The sequence below is a fragment of the Martes martes genome (assembly GCF_963455335.1).
Source record: "Martes martes genome assembly, chromosome: 4".
In the NCBI taxonomy this organism is placed as follows: Eukaryota; Metazoa; Chordata; class Mammalia; order Carnivora; family Mustelidae; genus Martes; species Martes martes.
In genome coordinates this window covers 114,966,994-114,984,899 of record NC_137891.1, presented here as the reverse complement: position 1 = coordinate 114,984,899, position 17,906 = coordinate 114,966,994, and the positions used below count along the sequence as shown (strand labels likewise).

The following is a 17,906-nucleotide window of genomic DNA, read 5'->3' as shown; positions in this document are numbered from 1 at the left end:
TATAAAGAAGAAGAGTTCTTACAATGGAGGCTGTTATAATCTATTAGGAAACATAAAACATAATATATCTGAGAATACAAATACACAGTTATTCCAGTAATTATATTTTTATGAACATATATACAAAAATTGATGGACTGTAGTAAGTGATCTTGTTAAAAGGTTAAATGAGAACATATTACTTCTCTGCTCATTTGCCCACTTTCTCTCAAAGCATATGACTACAAGGCCTTACATGATCTTTGGTCTCCCCTCCATCTTTGTGATTCTGACCTCAGGTCCTACTACTCTCGCCTCTGACTAATCCCTTCTAGCTGTATTGGACGCCTTTCTGTTCTTCAAAAACACCAGCCATGTTCCTGCTGTTAAGGCCTTCCCTCTGCCTAGACTGCTTCCCTCCTTATTTCCTTGGCTCTTTCACTTCCTTCAATTGTTTACATCTCTCCTTCTCAAGAAGACCTACCCAAATTGCTCTACTTAATTCTAATCTTGAGCCCTCAATTCCAGCATCCCCAATTTCATCTTCTTTACTCCGCTCCACTTTTTCATTTTCCAAATTATTCACTGCCTTCTAACACATATATGACTTATTTATACACTGTTAGAATTGTTCAGATCTGTCTTCTTCCCCACCCTTATCCCAAGAATGAATGTTAACCCCTCAAGGCAAGGATTCATTATCTGTTTTCTTAACTGACATGTTCCAAATACCTAGAACAGTGCCTGGCTCATAGTAAGCACTCAATTAATATAGGTTTGAGTTTATTAAATCAAGCAGATAATATACAAATCTTCATTTTACTTTCACTTATACAGAGTATCAGAATATTTGTGCCAAAACGAAAGTGTAATTTTGAGTTTGTCAATCCATCAAGCTTTTGAAAGAATCTCATTTTTCCTTCAAAATATGTTTCTTTCAATGAAATATTTATTTGTAACAAGTCCACAAGTGGGCCATCATGCTGGTTTTTCTCTCATTAGGTAGTTCCACATCAATTTACATTCACAAAAATGAATCTTTGATTCAGAGTATAGAATTAGTTTTCTAGCTCATGAGAAAACTGAACTACTAACATCATTTATCATTACTATAAACACTTGATATCAAATTTCTTCTTTTGTTCAACAAACTCTCAGCAGTGCCAATGCAATTATATGTTATAACAGGTAGGAAAATGTCTGCAGAATTGAAAATTATAAGACTACTATAGCAAAATCAATCTGAGCAAACTTCTATTGTCCTAAGGATTCAAATATAGTAAAATATTATAAAAGAATTAGAAAATATGCTGTGTCCAAGTAATTCCAAAACTCTTAAATTATGAAAAGCATTTAGTCTTCCACCTTAAATACATACTTGGAAATAATAAAAAGTAGTTCTTGTGATTTTGACCACAAATGAACTTTTTGAACAACAAATCAATGCAACATGAATATGCAGTATTTTTAACTAACAGAGACCTAAACAACAGATACATTTCAACTGAGCTAATATAGCATTGATCTTTAAAACACTTCATTGGGGTGCCTGGGTGGCTCAATGGGTTAAAGCCTCTGCCTTCAGCTCGGGTCATGGTCTCGGGGTCCTGGGATGGAGCCCCGCATTGGGCTCTCTGCTCAGCTCCTCAGCAGGGAGCCTGCTTCCCTTCCTCTCTCTCTGCCTGCCTCTCTGCCTACTTGTGATCTCTGTCAAATGAATAAATGAAAAAATCTTAAAAAAAAAAAGATCTTTAAAACGCTTCAAAAGTTACTGTCATATTATGGCAAGTTGCACTAAGGGATAAGAAGACTTTCTCATCATACACATAATGAAACTAACTTTTACCTGTTTAAGACTAACATATTTCCTATGTTCCAACCATATTTAGATCACCAGAGAGAAGAAAGCACAGCAGGATTGAGACACCATGCTGAACAGAAGCACTAAAAGCTGACTATATCTGAAGTTATGCTGTATCATGTATAACCCTTTATTATTCTCTCCCCTCATTCTAACTTAGTTCAGTTATCTGCATTGCAGGCAAATTTTCATGATTGGTCAGGCAAATATTTTTTTTTAGAGATTTTATTTATTTGTCAGGGAGAGGGAGAACTGCAGGCAGAAACAGGCAGAGCAGGCAGAGAGAGAGAAACAAGTTCTCCACTGAGCAAGGAGCTGCATGCCGGACTCAGTCCCAGGACCCTGGGATCATGACCCGAGCCAAAGACAGATGCTCAACCGACTGAGCCACCCAGGCATCCCAAGTCAGGCAAATATTTTCTAACCATACCTTAGAACGGACTCAGTCCCCTGAGTATCCTGGACTAGAATAATTCTCCCCTAGATTCCTCCAGCTCAGGAGGAATTCATTTACTGTTTTGCCAACTAGACAATAACTTTTGTGGAGTCTGGAGCCTTACCCAGCTTTGAGTCATTAATTCCATATTCCTAAAGCATGGTTTTGATGATATAACTTGACTTGCTCAAAATACTGCATGGTTTCTCCTCACTGTTCAATAAATTAAAAAACAAACAAACAAAACCTCTTGACCTCGGTATCCAAGGCATTAAATAACCTGATCCTAGGATACCTTTCAATCATTATATCCTATTACTCCTGTAATCATAGCTTTATTTCGGCCAAACTGAAATGCTTGTTCTTTCTAACATATTCCACACTATTTTACCCTCATCTTGGCTCGTGGCTACTCTTTTGTCAGAAGAAGTTCCTTTACCTGCCTTTCAGTATATTTGGAGATAGGAAGATAAACAAGGGATGGCCCTTCCCTTCAAGGAGTTCACAGGTCATAGGGATGGTCACATAATAGTCACAGTTGCTGGATTATAATAAAAACAAGCACACTGTTATAGACATACATAAAGTATCAAAAAAGCAAAGACGATGTTATCTCCAGAATACATGTATATACTCAAAATATTTATATTGGAAATGCCCAGACATGTAAATTATACCATACGTATAAACTATAAATTTCATTCAAAAAATACTAGATGTAAAAAATATACCCAATCCACAGAATGTCCCATTCTCATTTATTTCCCCTACCCACGTTTATCCCAATATACTATCCTTACCCAAAGTGTAGGAAATGATCTGTATCTAAGGAAACATGCTCAGAATGCAGCCAATAATACAAACCTCATTTCTATACTTATCTTGTCACAAACTCAAAACAAGCAGTTCACAAAGCGGCACTAGCCTGCCACACTTTGAGCAGCACTGACTCACACACACTGGGTCTCTCACATGGCCCAAAAGATCCACTTTCCCCTCTTTTTCTTTGTCAATAAAATAAACACAGACACAATAAAATAACATGCTTACAAATTATGATTTCAAATATAAAGCTGCTATAGTAAAATAAAGGATACGGATTTCTGTGACAGCCTTCAAGGAATCTATATCATTTTCTGTTACTCCTAAAAATAATTCTACATATTTATATAGGTAATTTTAATCTCTTCCATACAAACTGCCTCAATAAAACTAGTATAACTTTTTATTAAGAGCACAGTTAAATATTAGATCATAGTTTATTTCATTTTTTATTTTTTTAAGTAGGCTCCACGCCCAACACAGGGCTTGAACTTATGACATTTACATCAAGAGTCACATGCTCTACCAACTGAGCTAGGCAGGCACCCTAGATCATAGTTTAAAAATGCAATAGATCGAGAAATGCAGAAACTGCATTTTTTATTATTTTTTGTATTTATTTTTATTTATTTTTTCTTTTTTTCATTTTTATATTCTTTACTTTTGTATTTATATTTTTATATTCTTCCTTATGCTGAAAAATACAGACTAGTTTGTTCTGTTATAAAACCAACTGAAAAAAAGCAAGGAATTACCTTGAACTTCATGAGGCTGGGATGCAACTGCAAAAGTTGGTGCTTTGAATATCTCTTCCCTGATTTCAGAAGCAGAAAGAGTATTGCTTGCTGTAAACATGTTAATGTCTGAATACTGATGTTTCTGTTTACTATCGCTACATTTCCATGATTCCCCTTTGTTCATTTCTGTTGGGGCAACTTTCACTGAGCCAATAGGAGAGTCCAAGTTTGTACTGTCATTAGAGTTAATACCTTCATGTATATTATCAGATATTTTAAACAATCTGCAAAAAAAAAAAAAAAAAAGTTTGCCCTTGAACAGCTGCTTAGAAAGGGAAAAACTAGCATAAAATTGGTCCTTTGAAAATGCCTATAGATTGTGGTTTATTCAAACATAAAATTTAAGCATTCTCCTAAAATACGACTTGACAAATTTACCACTGAATTATGTCTTTTCACTTTTAGAAGTGAAACCTCAAATCCATTTGTAGAAGCCAACCTCCAAGACCTGTCTCCTGCTAGTCACATCCTTTTCAAATTAGGACTTTGAGTCAGGACAGAATTACATGACTAGTAGAGTACTGAGGAAGTACAAGTGCATGACTTCCAAGGGCAGGTCATAAAAGATACTGTCTCTTCTGCATGGGCTCTTGGATCATTCACACTCAGAAGACCTATCCACTACATCTTGAGAATACAAAGGCAACTGTATGGAGAGGCCCATGTAGTCAGGTATTGTGGCTTCTTGTCAGGAACAGCATCAACTTCCCAAACATTATTCAATAATCACTTTAGTATAACACTAAATAAGTATCACTGTCAAGAACACTTTGCAAAGAAGTATTTTCTAAGTTCTAGAAAACAAAGGCCATCTTTAGAATTGCAATTTATTACATTGAACTGATCAAAAGTCAACCCATCAAACTAATTTGTTCACCATAGCCCTAAGAGATGAAGTGACCATTAAAGTTCCTAATACAGGGGTGCCTGGGTGGCACAGTCATTTAAACATCCAACTCTTGATTTAGGCTCAGGTCATGATCTCAGGGTCCTCAGATTGAGCCCCTTGTAGGGTATGGAGCTTGCTTAAGATTTTCTCTCTCCCTCTCCCTCTGCCCCTTCCAACTCTGCTTGTGCACATATGGACAAGTGTACTCTCACCCTCTCTCTCTCAGAAAACAAATAAAATTTGAAAAGTAAATTTCCTAATGCAATATTTGTATCTTACAAAATAAGTATTAGGGATGACAGAAGAGATCAGTCTTACAGAATTCTATAAGAAATGACATCCAAACAAGTATTGTGCAAATACAGAACACTTTCTAAATTATTTTTACTATTAATTTTTAATGACATGTTTCCATATAAGAAAGCAGGAGTCTTTAAAAACACTATAGAACAAGAAATACACTTTAGAACAAATTGTAGGGCTGCATCCTTCAATGCAACCCTATCCTTCAATGCATCCTTCTATCAATGAAGATAGAAAATTCAAAAGCAGATGATTAGCCTTGAATAATATAGTAGAATCTGATTATGAAATGGTATTGAGGATAAGAAAAACAACTTATGCCACAGGATGACTCCTTGCTATATGCAGTCATATCCGTTAAAAGCATGGACTTTGGAAACAGACAAACTGGGTTTAAATCCAGAGCTCCTCCACTTTCTAGCTGTATGACTTAGAGGTTGAAATAAGTTTTGTGAACTATAAAAATATTATCCATGTGCTAGTTACCTAAATTCTCTGGACCTTAGATTCTTCCTAGTTCCTCTAGAACTCACACTCCATAAACTCCCCTATGTCCTCAACTTCTTCACTGATTGTTATAATTACTTCCTGGTCTTAACAAAAATATTGCATTGCCTTAAAAAATTCTTGCTCCTTAAAAAACTTAAGTAGAAATTGCTAATTTTTCCACACCAAATGTACTTGAGGATTGAGAGTCTGTGCCTCCATCTGAAATCTTTATTCTTCTGTTCTCTTATAGAAGTATCTGTGCCAAATAGTTAAAATACTTTGTAACCCTCCATATAGCAACATCTGGTCACTTAAGAATCTTTTCCTCTCAATTCCAAATTCTGCCACCATCTCCATTACTTCAACACTCATTCAGATATGCCATTCAAAATCCTCTCCTCTTCATTTCTTAGGCATTCATCTACAGTGGCTTTCTACTTCAAACAATTTCATTCACCTATTCTCTCATCTTAAACACTGTCATTATCCAGAACTGCTCCTCCTCTCAAATCATTCATTCCAATATATCATTCTCTGACCACAGCTTCTTATTCTTTCAGCTTGTTTACACAAGCTACCAATGAAGTAAAAAAACAAATTTACTTTAATAAACCTCTTTATCTTCCCCCAAACTATCGTCCCTTCTCTTTTCTCATCTACCTTTAATGGACTTAGATCCCATGGCCCATCTTTTTGACCGCTCTTTTACTAATATTCTAAACTCCAATTCCTCTTTATTCTTTTAACATCCTTATCTTGCAAAACCTCAATCCTAGGTGAACCTACCTACTTTTTAAAATAATTGCAGCTGGGCAGGGGAACACTACTGGAAAAAGCAGTTAGGTAGATGACACCACACTCTGAACAATAAAACTGAGAATCATCATCAGCAAGATTGCAGATACAAGATCAATACACCAAAATCAATTGCTGATGTCTATACACTTGCAATGTACAATCTGAAAAAAAAAACTTTTTAATTCCATTTATAAAAGCATCAAAAAGAGCAAAATACTCAGAAATAAACTTAACAAAATAAGTTTGACTTGTCCACTGAAAATCTCACAACATCACTGAAAGAGATTAAAGAAAATCTAAACAAATGGAAAGATAACCCATGTTCATAGACTAGAAGATTTAACATTATTAAGATGGCAATACTCCTCAAGTTGATCTACAGATTCAATACCATCCCCATCAAAATCCCAGCTGGCTTCTTTGCAGAAATTTACCAACGTATCACAACATTCATCTGAAAATGCAAAGAACCCAGAGAAGCTTAAAAAAAAAAAAAATCTTGAAAAAAGGAACAAAGTTGGAGGACTCACACATCCCAATTTAAAACTTTACAACAAAGCTACAGTAATCAAGACAGTGTGGGATATGTACTCATGCAAATATTGGTCAGTGGAATAGAATTGAGAGCCCAGAAATAAGCCTTTATTTAGTAGATAGTTTCCTAGTTAGTATAATAGGAAATATACATTTGGTCTTTGTTCCCAGTACCTGGCACCGAGCTCCTAAAACCCTTAGAATTTTCTATGGGATAGTAGTGATAAAAAGCATCTTTGTTATTCATGACAAACCCCTTCCAATCATACCTGAGTTTATGCTAATGAAGTGGCTCTTGTAGGACCCCTAGATAGCTTCAGGATGGGGGTTAACTGCCAGAAAAAAATAAACCCTAATTAGAGAAGGCTGAACTTTCAGACTCATCTGTGATACCCAAGGAAGAAAGAGGAATGGAGATTGAGTTCAATCACCAATGGCCAATGATTTATCAATCATGCATATCTAATAAAACTACCATGAAGGAAAAACCCATATATGACAGGGGGTTCAGAAAGCTTCAGAGGTGAACAGGGGCACCTGGGTGGCTCAGTCAGTTGAGCATTGGACTTTTGATTTCGGCTCAGGTCATTATCTCAGGATTCTGGGATCAAGCTTCATGTCAGGCTCTGCACTCAGCATGGAGTCTGCTTGTCCTTTTCCCTCTGCTCCTCCCCCTGCTCATGCACTCTCTCTCTCTCTAAAATAAATAAATACATAAGATCCTTAAAAAAAAAAAATCACAGACCTAAATGTAAGAGCTAAAACTATAAAAATCTTATAAGATAATGCAGTAGTAAATCTTTATACAACCTTGAATTAAGCAATGATTTCTTGGCTATGACACCAAAAGCCCAAGGAACAAAAGAAAAATTAGATAAACTGGACCTCATCAAAATTTAAAACTTCTAAGGACATTATCAAGAAAGCGAAAAACAACACAGAGAATGGGAGAAATATTAGCAAGTCATACAGCTGATTAGAGACTTTTATCCAGAATATATAAAGAACTCTTACAACTCAACAATAAAAAGACAGAAAACCCAATTAAAAAATGAAGGATTTGAATAGATATTACTCCAAAGTTAATACACAACTATATCACATATAATAATCTTTGAAATATCACATATTTCAAAGGGAAATGCTAATCAAAGGGAAATGCTAATCAGTGAGATGCCACTTCAAACCCACTGGGATGGCTACAACAAAAAAGATGAATAATAAGAACTACTGACAAGGACAGAGAAATTGGAACCCTCACATATTGCTTGTAGGATTATGAAGTGGTACAGTTATTTTGGAAAATAATTTGGCAGTTTCTCAAAAAAGTTAAGTATATAGTTACCATATGAGCCAGCAATTCCAACTCTAGGCATCAATCCAAAAGAATTACAAAAATATATTCATACAAACACTTGTACATGAATGTTCACAGCAACATTAATAATAGTCAAAAAGTGGAAATAATTCAAATGTCCAACAATTGATAAATGGATAAAATGCTGCACTGTCCACTGAATGGAATATTATTTGACCATAAAACATGAAGTATTGATACACAATGTAATATGGATAAACCTTGAGAACTTTATGCTAAGTGAAAAAAGACAGACACAAAAGGCCAGACATTGTATGATTCCACTTATATGAAAGTCTAGAATAGGCAAATCCATTAAAAACAGAAAGATAAGTGGTTGCCAGGGGCTGGAGAGAGGGAAGGAGAATGAGGAGTTGGAAAGGGAAGTAATCAATAATGAATACAGTTTCTTTTGGGGAGATGAAAATATTTTAAAATTAGATAGTGGTGGTGATTACACAACTCTGTGAATACTCTAAAAACCCATGAATGTACACTTCAGAAGAGTGAATTTTATATGAGTTATATCTCCTTTTTTTAAGATTTTATTTATTTATTTGTTTGAGAGAGTAAGGGCAAGCAGGGGGAGAGGTAGAGGGGAAGGAGAGAATTTCAAGCAAACTCCATGCTGAGCAAGGAGCCCCAGGCAGGGCTCAAACTCACGACCCTGAAATCATGACCTGAGGCAAAACCAAGAATTGAACACTTAACTGACTGAGCCACCCAGGCACCCTGAGTAGTATCTTAATAGAACTGTTACAAAAAATTCATAGACATCAACTTCAATTGGGCCCTTTAGAGTGTTCAACAAAGTGCTCGCTTCGGCCGCACATATACTAAAATTAGAGTGTCCAACAAACCTACCATTATTCTAATTGGATTGCTTTCCCATTTTTAATAATCTCTTCTACTCTTCTCATACTTGTTCAATATTCCCACTTTTTCCCCTCAAACTCCACAAATGACCTCACCTCTTATGTCACAGAGAAAACAAAACCTATCAGTTAGATCTCTTCTGAATCTTTAAACCCATACATCCAATTCCCTATTTGGACAATTTATAGGTACTCAAACTCAACATGTCCAAATCTGTACTCATCACCTTTCCCCAAACCTGTTCTTCCTTTATAGTTTTCCACATCATGAAAGGGCACTACCATCCTTCATCATTCTGGTTCAAGTCAGAAAACTATGAATCAGGTGTCATATCTAATAATCATTTAAGTCCTATGGGATTCTATCTCTTAAATTACTCTGAACTCTCTCATTTCTGCTACCACAGTCTACATCAGTCTCCCATTCTCTCTCACCTAGATTAATAAAAACCTTCTAAGTGGCCTTTCACAACATATTTTAGTTCCTTCTAATTCATCATACTGATTGCCAAAATACACTTTAAATTAAAAAAAAAAATCCAATTTTACTCCTCTACTTAAAATGTAGAATCTTGGGGGCGCCTGGGCGGCTCAGTGGATTAAGCCTCTGCCTTCGGCTCAGGTCATGATCTCAGGGTCCTGGGATCAAGCCCCAAATCGGGCTTTCTGCTCAGCGGGAAGCCTGCATCCCCCTCCCTCGCTCCCTACTTGTGATCTCTCTCTCTCTCTCTGTCAAATAAATAAATAAAATCTTTAAAAAAAAAAAAAAAGTAGAATCTTAGAATTCTAGCTCTCAAACTTTATTGTGCGTAACAATCATCTAGAAAAATTGTTAAAAATGACAATTCCTGAGTCCCCTCCCCACCTTTATATAGACTATGATTCAACAGGCCTAAGGTAGGACTCAGGAACCAAATTTCTAACAAGTACTTCAGATGATTCTGATATGGTAGGTGCACAGGGCACAGTTCAAGAAACAGTGCCTTAAGAAAAAGCACAAAGTTTATGGCGGCCTACATGATTCTGAATGACTTGACCTCTCCAAACCTTACCTCTCCGCATTCTCTCTCATTTTACACAAAAGGAAATTTTCTAAGAATAGGCCAAGCTCTGTGCTACTTTGGGTCTTTTACACTTATTCTTTCCACCTAGAGTACTCTCCTTCATTTGCCCTTAGTTTAATTCTATTCCTCCTTAAGGTTAAGATTTTGTTTTTGTATTTTTTAAGATGTTATTTATTTATTTGAGAGATAGAAAGTACAAGAGGTTGGAAGTTCAGAGGGAGAAGCAGACTCCCCGCTGAGCAGGGAGCCTGATGCGGGATGTGAGCCTGGGACTCTGGGATCATGACCTGAGCCAAAGACAGATATTTAACCGACTGAGCCACCCAGGTACCCCAAAGTTAAGTTTAAATACCACTTCTTCAAGGAAGCCCTCCCTGATGCTCCAGAACAGATTAGGACCCCATGTGATATGCTGTAACAGCAATTCTCAAAAGACAGTTGAGACTCTTTCAGAGAGTTCGTAGGATCAAAACAATTTTCATAATATCAGTAAAGCACTGTTTGCTTTTTAAATTTTTTGAGTTTTCATTTCTAATATGGTTAAATATTGATAGACATAACCCATATACACAAAAACTGTTGAGAATCCTCAGTAATTTTTAAGTGTAAAGGGTCCTTACAGTAAAAAGTCTGAAAATTTTTGAGACCCTTTGCTCTAACTATATACTTCATCAAAATAATTGTTGTACTATAAAGTACTTAATCAATTATTTTTAATTATTTGTCCTTTCCCCATTAAGTTGTAGCTCTCTGAAGGCAAGAACCTATGACTAGAATCCCAGAGTTAACAGAGCATTTGGTATATAGTAAACCCTATTTGTTGATGTTTTTCTCATTTAGATTCTATCATACTTCATACATTTGGACATACCATAAATGTTCAACTTTATCACTGAATATTCTGTAATTCACTTAATTAATTACCTTTTTCGGAAGGCTGATGTGCTCTCTCCTTTACCTTCTGCAAAATTAAATAATTTTGTATTATCTGGAACACTTTTCTCAGGTATTATTTCAGTGCTAACGTGATTTTTGTATTTCTGAGAAATACCATATGTCAGCTTGCCAGGAACATGTGATAAGTCATTGTTATCTGCTCCTCCTAAATTCAGATCACCTGCTTCATATTTATTTGAGGAAAAGGCAAAGTGGAATTTTTGTGTTGGTGAAATATAATTTGTGTTTTCATTAGTTATCTTTAAATTTGATGGTAACATTTTTGGCTTCTCTTCCTGACCTACAAAAATGAACACATTAATTAATATATGTTCTCCATGAAGATAAATTCTCAAAATGACCATGAAAAAATTTAACAAAAATTTTCAAACAGCTTACAAGGTAAACATGAAAGTTATTCATATAATAACAAGATAATCTATAACACCAAATATGGTTTTGAACTATAGGTGATTGGCACTATTATTGTATATTATATCACTGAAGGGCACTCAAATTAAGATTTACTGAAATTTGAAATTTATAAAAAATCTACATTATAAAATAGGTTTAATTTCTGACTCACAGAAATAACCATTATTATACCTTTTAAGTATTTTACCAACTACAAATGATATAATTATACAATTAGGAGGATTTGAATATTTACATTACCAATTTACACATAGAAATATAATGACCAATCATATACAATACTGAATTTGATTCAGTATTAAATACATGATGCAATGCTTTTAACTTTGTAGTATTGCTTCTAAAATCAAGATAAAGGAATGCTTTTATCAGGGTGAAAAATTTTAAAGGTTCCTTTATAGAGATTTTACAGGCATCTTTGAGAGGTTGGGAGGAATCTGCAGGCATTGTTAGGGCTTAAATTTGTTTTACCACCTATGTATATATATATAGTATATATAAGCCTGTGTATACTATGTATTATTTGGTATATATGAGAATATAAATGTAATGTATATTTTCATGTATAAAATATACACAAGTTACAAAGGTTAATAAGATAACATATATGAACTACCACCAAATTTGAAAAATCAAAAATTTTATCAACAATATCACGTAAGATCACATATACTGTTTGAATATGCTCGTCTTTAACTTTATAAAAATGTTACCAAACTATATAAAATACTCTGCATCTTCTTTTTTTCAAGAACGTGGTTTCCTAAGCCAGAAGATCCTACCTTTAGTAAAAGGCAAGACAAAAACTAAATGGCAATGACAACTTTAATAATAAGAGGAAACAAATTCATGCAATAGTACATGTTTGTGATAGTGTACTGTATACATACAATATGCATATGTATGTATATGTATATATGAAGAAAGATGTTTTTGATTTTAAGATTTGGTGAGCACTATTTTGAATAAAGTCTCTACTATTTTATTTCATTAAAATAAAGGAATTAACACTTTAATGTGTTACTAGGTTTTTTTACACTGACATGAGCTGCACAGGTTTAACTTCATAACAAGTATGTGATAGTTTACCTAACAGTTTATGACTTCCTATTTCCTCCTCCAATGCCTGAGTATCTGGAATTTCTGAAATCAATGGAGCAGGTGGGAGAAACCAATCCAATGATTTTTCATTGTCTGGATAGCTATATAAAATATAAAAGTGTGAATATATATGTTAATAAAGTTATATCAGAAGCTATTAATTAAACATTACTCAATTACAGACTCTTAGATAAACAACCTATAAATTAATTTTCTATTGTGACTTTGATGTATCGTTATACACAGTAGTGTTCTCAATCTTTTTTCCCTTGTGTGTCATACGATTAATGACACTGCTATGTGAGATATGCTACCTAAATAATGGCTATAACTCCATCTTTTTTCCTCTAATTCAAAAGCTTGTGACAAGAATCTTAAATCTGTTCCAATGTAAAAAAAAAAAAAAAAAGGTAGTAAATCATTCTGAAACATCAGCATCTTTACTATCAGAAGTAACAAAATACTTACGACACACCTCACAACAGATCATGGGTCATCAGTGTGTAAATGACACCACTACCGGTATTCTCTAGAGTATTCCTAAAATATTATTACAAATTAATGTCCTAATCCAAATACCCTTGATCCAGAACCACCTACAAACCATAGAAAATCCAAGAAACCGGTTGAAAATGATAATCACTTTGTAAATTTAAAGTAATTATTGAGAATTTTGCCACCCTGTTGGCATTGTGAAATGCCTCTCCTTATCTTTCAGCTGTAATCCTATTAACATATAAATTTTTCATGTTTCCTTTTCAATAAAAGTTTATTTGACCTTCATAGAGCAAAAAAGTAAGTATTGGGTGACAGGAAATAAACTTGAGAAGAGCACCACATACACTTGTCTATGACAAGTAGCAAGGAATTTTTTTTAATGATTTTATTTATTTATTTGAGAGAGAGAATAAGAGAGGGAGAGAGAGAGCATGAGAGGGGGGTAGCGTTAAAGGGAGGAGCAGACTCCCCACTGAGCAGGGAACCCCATGTAGGACTCTATCCTGGGACTCCAGGATCATGACCTGAGCCAAGGGCAGTCGCTTAACCAACTGAGCCAACCAGGCACCCCCAAGTGGCAAGGATTTTATGATATTTTTAAATCTTTTTTTATTTAGGACTTTAAACTCTGGAAAGTGAGAGACCCAGTCTTTTACACTACTGCCTTTTGTAGCTCCTAACACATAGCTCCTACAGCTATGTTTTCCAAATCAAAAATCTACAACACATTATCTGACAATGTCTGACAGACTGTCTGATAATAGGCCAAAGCATTTGAAATTTAGGACTGTCAGAGGGTCCCCAAGATCACCCCCAGAGCCAATGATTCCCTGGGCTGATTCAAACTCAACATATAGTCCTATTTGTGACTAGGAGGCAAAGTCCAGGGGAAACCAGGCACAAGCCTCCAAAGGTCCTCTCCCAGTACAGCAACACTGGACATCTTTAATTCCCTCAGCAACACGCTATACCAGCATGTGTGAAGTGTTGCTAATGAGGGAGCTCATTAGAGACTCAATGCCCAGTGTTTTTACTGGGGACTAATCATGTGGGCATCCCCTGTCTACTACATACCTAAATTCTAGATTCCCAGAAGAAAAGCAGATAGTCAGCATAAACCTATCTGTATAAACAGTTTAGGCAGTGAGCCATTCCTATCAGTTAATGGTGGGAACTTTCTTAAAGTTCTCACTTTAGCCAAGGGCCATTTGTACAACCAGGGCCTTTTCAAGGACAGTAGTTTAGGCCTGATGTATTAACTCTTTCCTACACAGAGACTATTTCAGAAAATCTAAGAGAGATATAAAAAGCACACATCTGGAGCGCCTGGGTGGCTCAGTGGGTTAAGCCTTTGCCTTCGGCTCAGGTCATGATCTCAGGGTCCTGGGATCGAACCCCGCATTGGACTCTCTGCTCAGAAGGGAGCCTGCTTCCCCCTCTCTCTCTGCCTGCCTCTCTGCCTACTTGTGATCTCTCTCTGTCAAATAAACAAAATCTTAAAAAAAAAAAAAAAAAGCACACATACAATTCTACTATTCAACATCCCCATAAAAATCAAATCTCCCTTATGACTTCCCTGTTTTCCAGAGGCATCATCATTCTCTCGGTCATCCAGAATTCAAATTATAGCAAAATCTTTTACCTATATATCCAGACATATACCAGGTCTTACTGCATCTTCTTTATAATGCTTCTTGAATTCATTTCCTTTTATTTCCACTGTCACTATTTCAATCAAAGCTCTAATCAATTTGGTTAAGAACAACCATGTCTTAACTGGCCTCACTGCCTCTGGCTTTCTCTAACATATTTTACACACTCCTATCACATTGATTTAGAATTGTTTTCATCATAATTATATTCCATTCAAAATACTTCAGTGGCTTCCAAACAATATCAAACGTCCAAATGGCCTTAGGCTATCTTAGAGTTTTACCTCTCCTACTCTACTTACCTTACAGTCCAGCCCAAAGTGAACTACTTGCATACCAAATAGATAATATATTCTGTACCTCCTCATCTTTATTCAAAAATATTTCTTTTACTCTGACTGCCACTGTACATGACCCTATCCTGTATCTACCTATAGAAGTTCCATTGTTTTATTCCTTCATTAATCTATTCAACAATTATTTACTGAGAACTACTTTCCAGGAAATATTCTAGGCATTAGAGCTTATGTTCATTCAAAATCAAGCTTAGATCCTTCCCTCTTCTGGGTGCCTGGGTGGCTCAGTTGGTTGAGCAACTGCCTGCAGCTCAGGTCATGATCCTAGAGTCCTGAGATGGAGTCCTGCATCAGGCTTCCTGCTCAGCAGGGAGTCTGGTTCTTCCTCTGACTTTCCCACACTCATGCTTGCTCTCATTCTCTCTCTCTCAAATAAATAAAATCTTTTTTAAAAAGTTTAAAATTGTTCCCTCTTCTTAAGTACTATTTGAACCAATAATATTTATTACAGTCCTATTGTATTATATGTCTGTGTGTAGATAATATATATATTGCATATTATATATATAAATAATAGAAAGATTGAGGATAGATCAGTCTGACACCCTCCCCAAATCATAAACACATAAAGGTTTGTTTCTAGTTCCATTCACATTGATACTACTTAGCACAGTGCTTTACATAATGAGACATATCATCAATAAATGTTTGTTGATTCAGTTCCATGGCTTTTAACACATGGTCACGTCCAAGATCCTTATTCTGGCACTTAAAATCCACCACAATCTATCTTCAGTTTACTTTTCTAACTTTATGTCCCACTGTTTCTCCTTTATAAATCTTCTATTCCATGAAACTTCTCTATACATTATCTCCTAAAAATACTGCGAATTGTTCCACCTCCATTCATTCTTGCTGTTAAACTCTGCCTTCAAATGGCCTCTTCTCTCTGCTTATTAGAATTATCAAATCCTTCAAAGTCTCCTGAAGTCTCTCCCCATTACCGTAAAGCCTAACCTGATCAGTCTGCACCAGGTCTCCCTCCAAATCTGAAATTTCATTGCATGAATGTATGCTTATCATTTCCTTCACATCTTTTTTTGACTCTGTATTGTTAGAAAGGCAACCATATGTTGCAATTTGCCCAGACCAGTCCTGATTAACACATGTTGTACAAATTGGATGCACTCTTTCACTCTCAAAGTATCCAAGTCTGGATGATGAATTAGAGTTATGTTACTTATTAATGACCTTTCCATATGTGTTCTTAATCTCCTCAAATAGATTTTAAGTTCTTTTGAAGTAAAAGTCTGTTTCATCCTTCTTATATCTTTTTCTGCATTCAATCAATATTTGAAATAATACTTGAATGAATGAAAAAATTAATAAAACAATAAATACTTTACTCAATGCTTCCTTTCTTTAAAAAAGAATAATATAGGGTCGCCTACTGGCTCAGTCAGTGGAACATGCAACTCCTGATCCCGGGCTTGTGAGTTCGAGCTCCACACTGGGTGTAGAGATCACTTAAAAATAAAATCTTTAAAAAAAGGGAAAAGATAATACAATAGAATACATAGAAAACTTAGAATTGAGAAAAATTTACATGTGAAAATCCATAAAAACCTGTATTTAACAGACTATTCTCTGCTCTTATTTCCTCTGACACCACATCTTTATTTCTACCCCTACTTCCTGCCTACAATGAATCTGCCCATCACACTTGGCCTTTGGCACACTGCCCATTCTGTTTCCAAAAGGTGTCATCACTCCTTGTCCATTGCTACTGTTCGACCATACTTCAAGTTTTTACCTTGGCCAAAAATAATTTGAACAAACCAGAAATGCAAATACATGAAAGCCAAATAGGCAAGCATCTACTCTATTTTTTAAGTTATAACATTTAACATGTTAAAATTCAGATACTCTCTTATATCTGAATTCCATGTTTACCAGTTATATACCTGAAAAATCATTTTGTCGACCCCTCATTTTTTATTTGTATATGTCTAGTAAGAAAATTAAAACTCCTTAAAAATAAAAAATCTCTAAAACAATATAGTATATTATCATTCTTTAAGGCAGACTTACTTTTTAGCTTCACCTGGTTTTTCAAAAAACAAAGTATCCAAGGAAAACAACGAGTCATTTGATTTCAGCATTGTTAAAGACTGGATTGTGTCATAAATCTACAAAAATGTAAAAAAGTAGTTTACATTTTATTCATAAAGTTACAGAAAAATATTTCTGGATACATAAACTATAATCATTAATTTCCTAGAATAACCACAGACTCTCTTTCCAGCTGCATCTTCTGCAGCTTCCTCCACAGTGCCTCAATATTCAAATACATTATTCTCTATTCTCCACTAATTCATGCATATTCACATCTGTACCCCTTGCCTCATACTGCACCAATGCTTAGAATGTGTTTTCTTCCATTTCTTCTCTACCTGGCAGATCCCTACACATCCTTCATGTATAGTTCAAATGTCATTTCTTCTTCAAAGGCTTCTCTGAGTTTGTCCTGTTCTCCAAGGCAGAATTAATCACTCCTTTTGGGCTCTTAATACTTTGTCCATACTATTATTTTTGATTTAGGATAATGCATTTTATGGTGAATGTGTGTGTCTCTAACAATATGCCAGATACACATACAGAGGTTTGCTTCAAAATAAATGGAGAAAGGTAAGGGGGAATGATAAAACAAGATTGGCAACGAGTTGATAATTGCTAAAGCTATATAATAGGTGCATGTAGTTCATTAAAAGTTCTGTCAATTTT

General features: G+C 35.2%; 1 protein-coding gene across 1 annotated transcript in view; it reads right to left on the bottom strand.

Annotated features, from left to right (window-relative positions):
• HFM1 (helicase for meiosis 1) overlaps positions 1 to 17,284 on the bottom strand; it is a gene marked incomplete at its 5' end in the record, with an annotated part of 114,176 nt that extends 96,892 nt beyond the window's left edge. Inside the window, 5 exons of the mRNA XM_080801850.1 lie at positions 3,374 to 3,421; positions 3,854 to 4,119; positions 11,129 to 11,441; positions 12,665 to 12,777; positions 17,214 to 17,284. Coding sequence (XP_080657976.1) covers positions 3,374 to 3,421; positions 3,854 to 4,119; positions 11,129 to 11,441; positions 12,665 to 12,777; positions 17,214 to 17,284 — 811 coding nt within the window. The remainder of the gene's footprint in view (positions 1 to 3,373; positions 3,422 to 3,853; positions 4,120 to 11,128; positions 11,442 to 12,664; positions 12,778 to 17,213) is intronic.
• Positions 17,285 to 17,906: the final 622 nt, after the last annotated feature.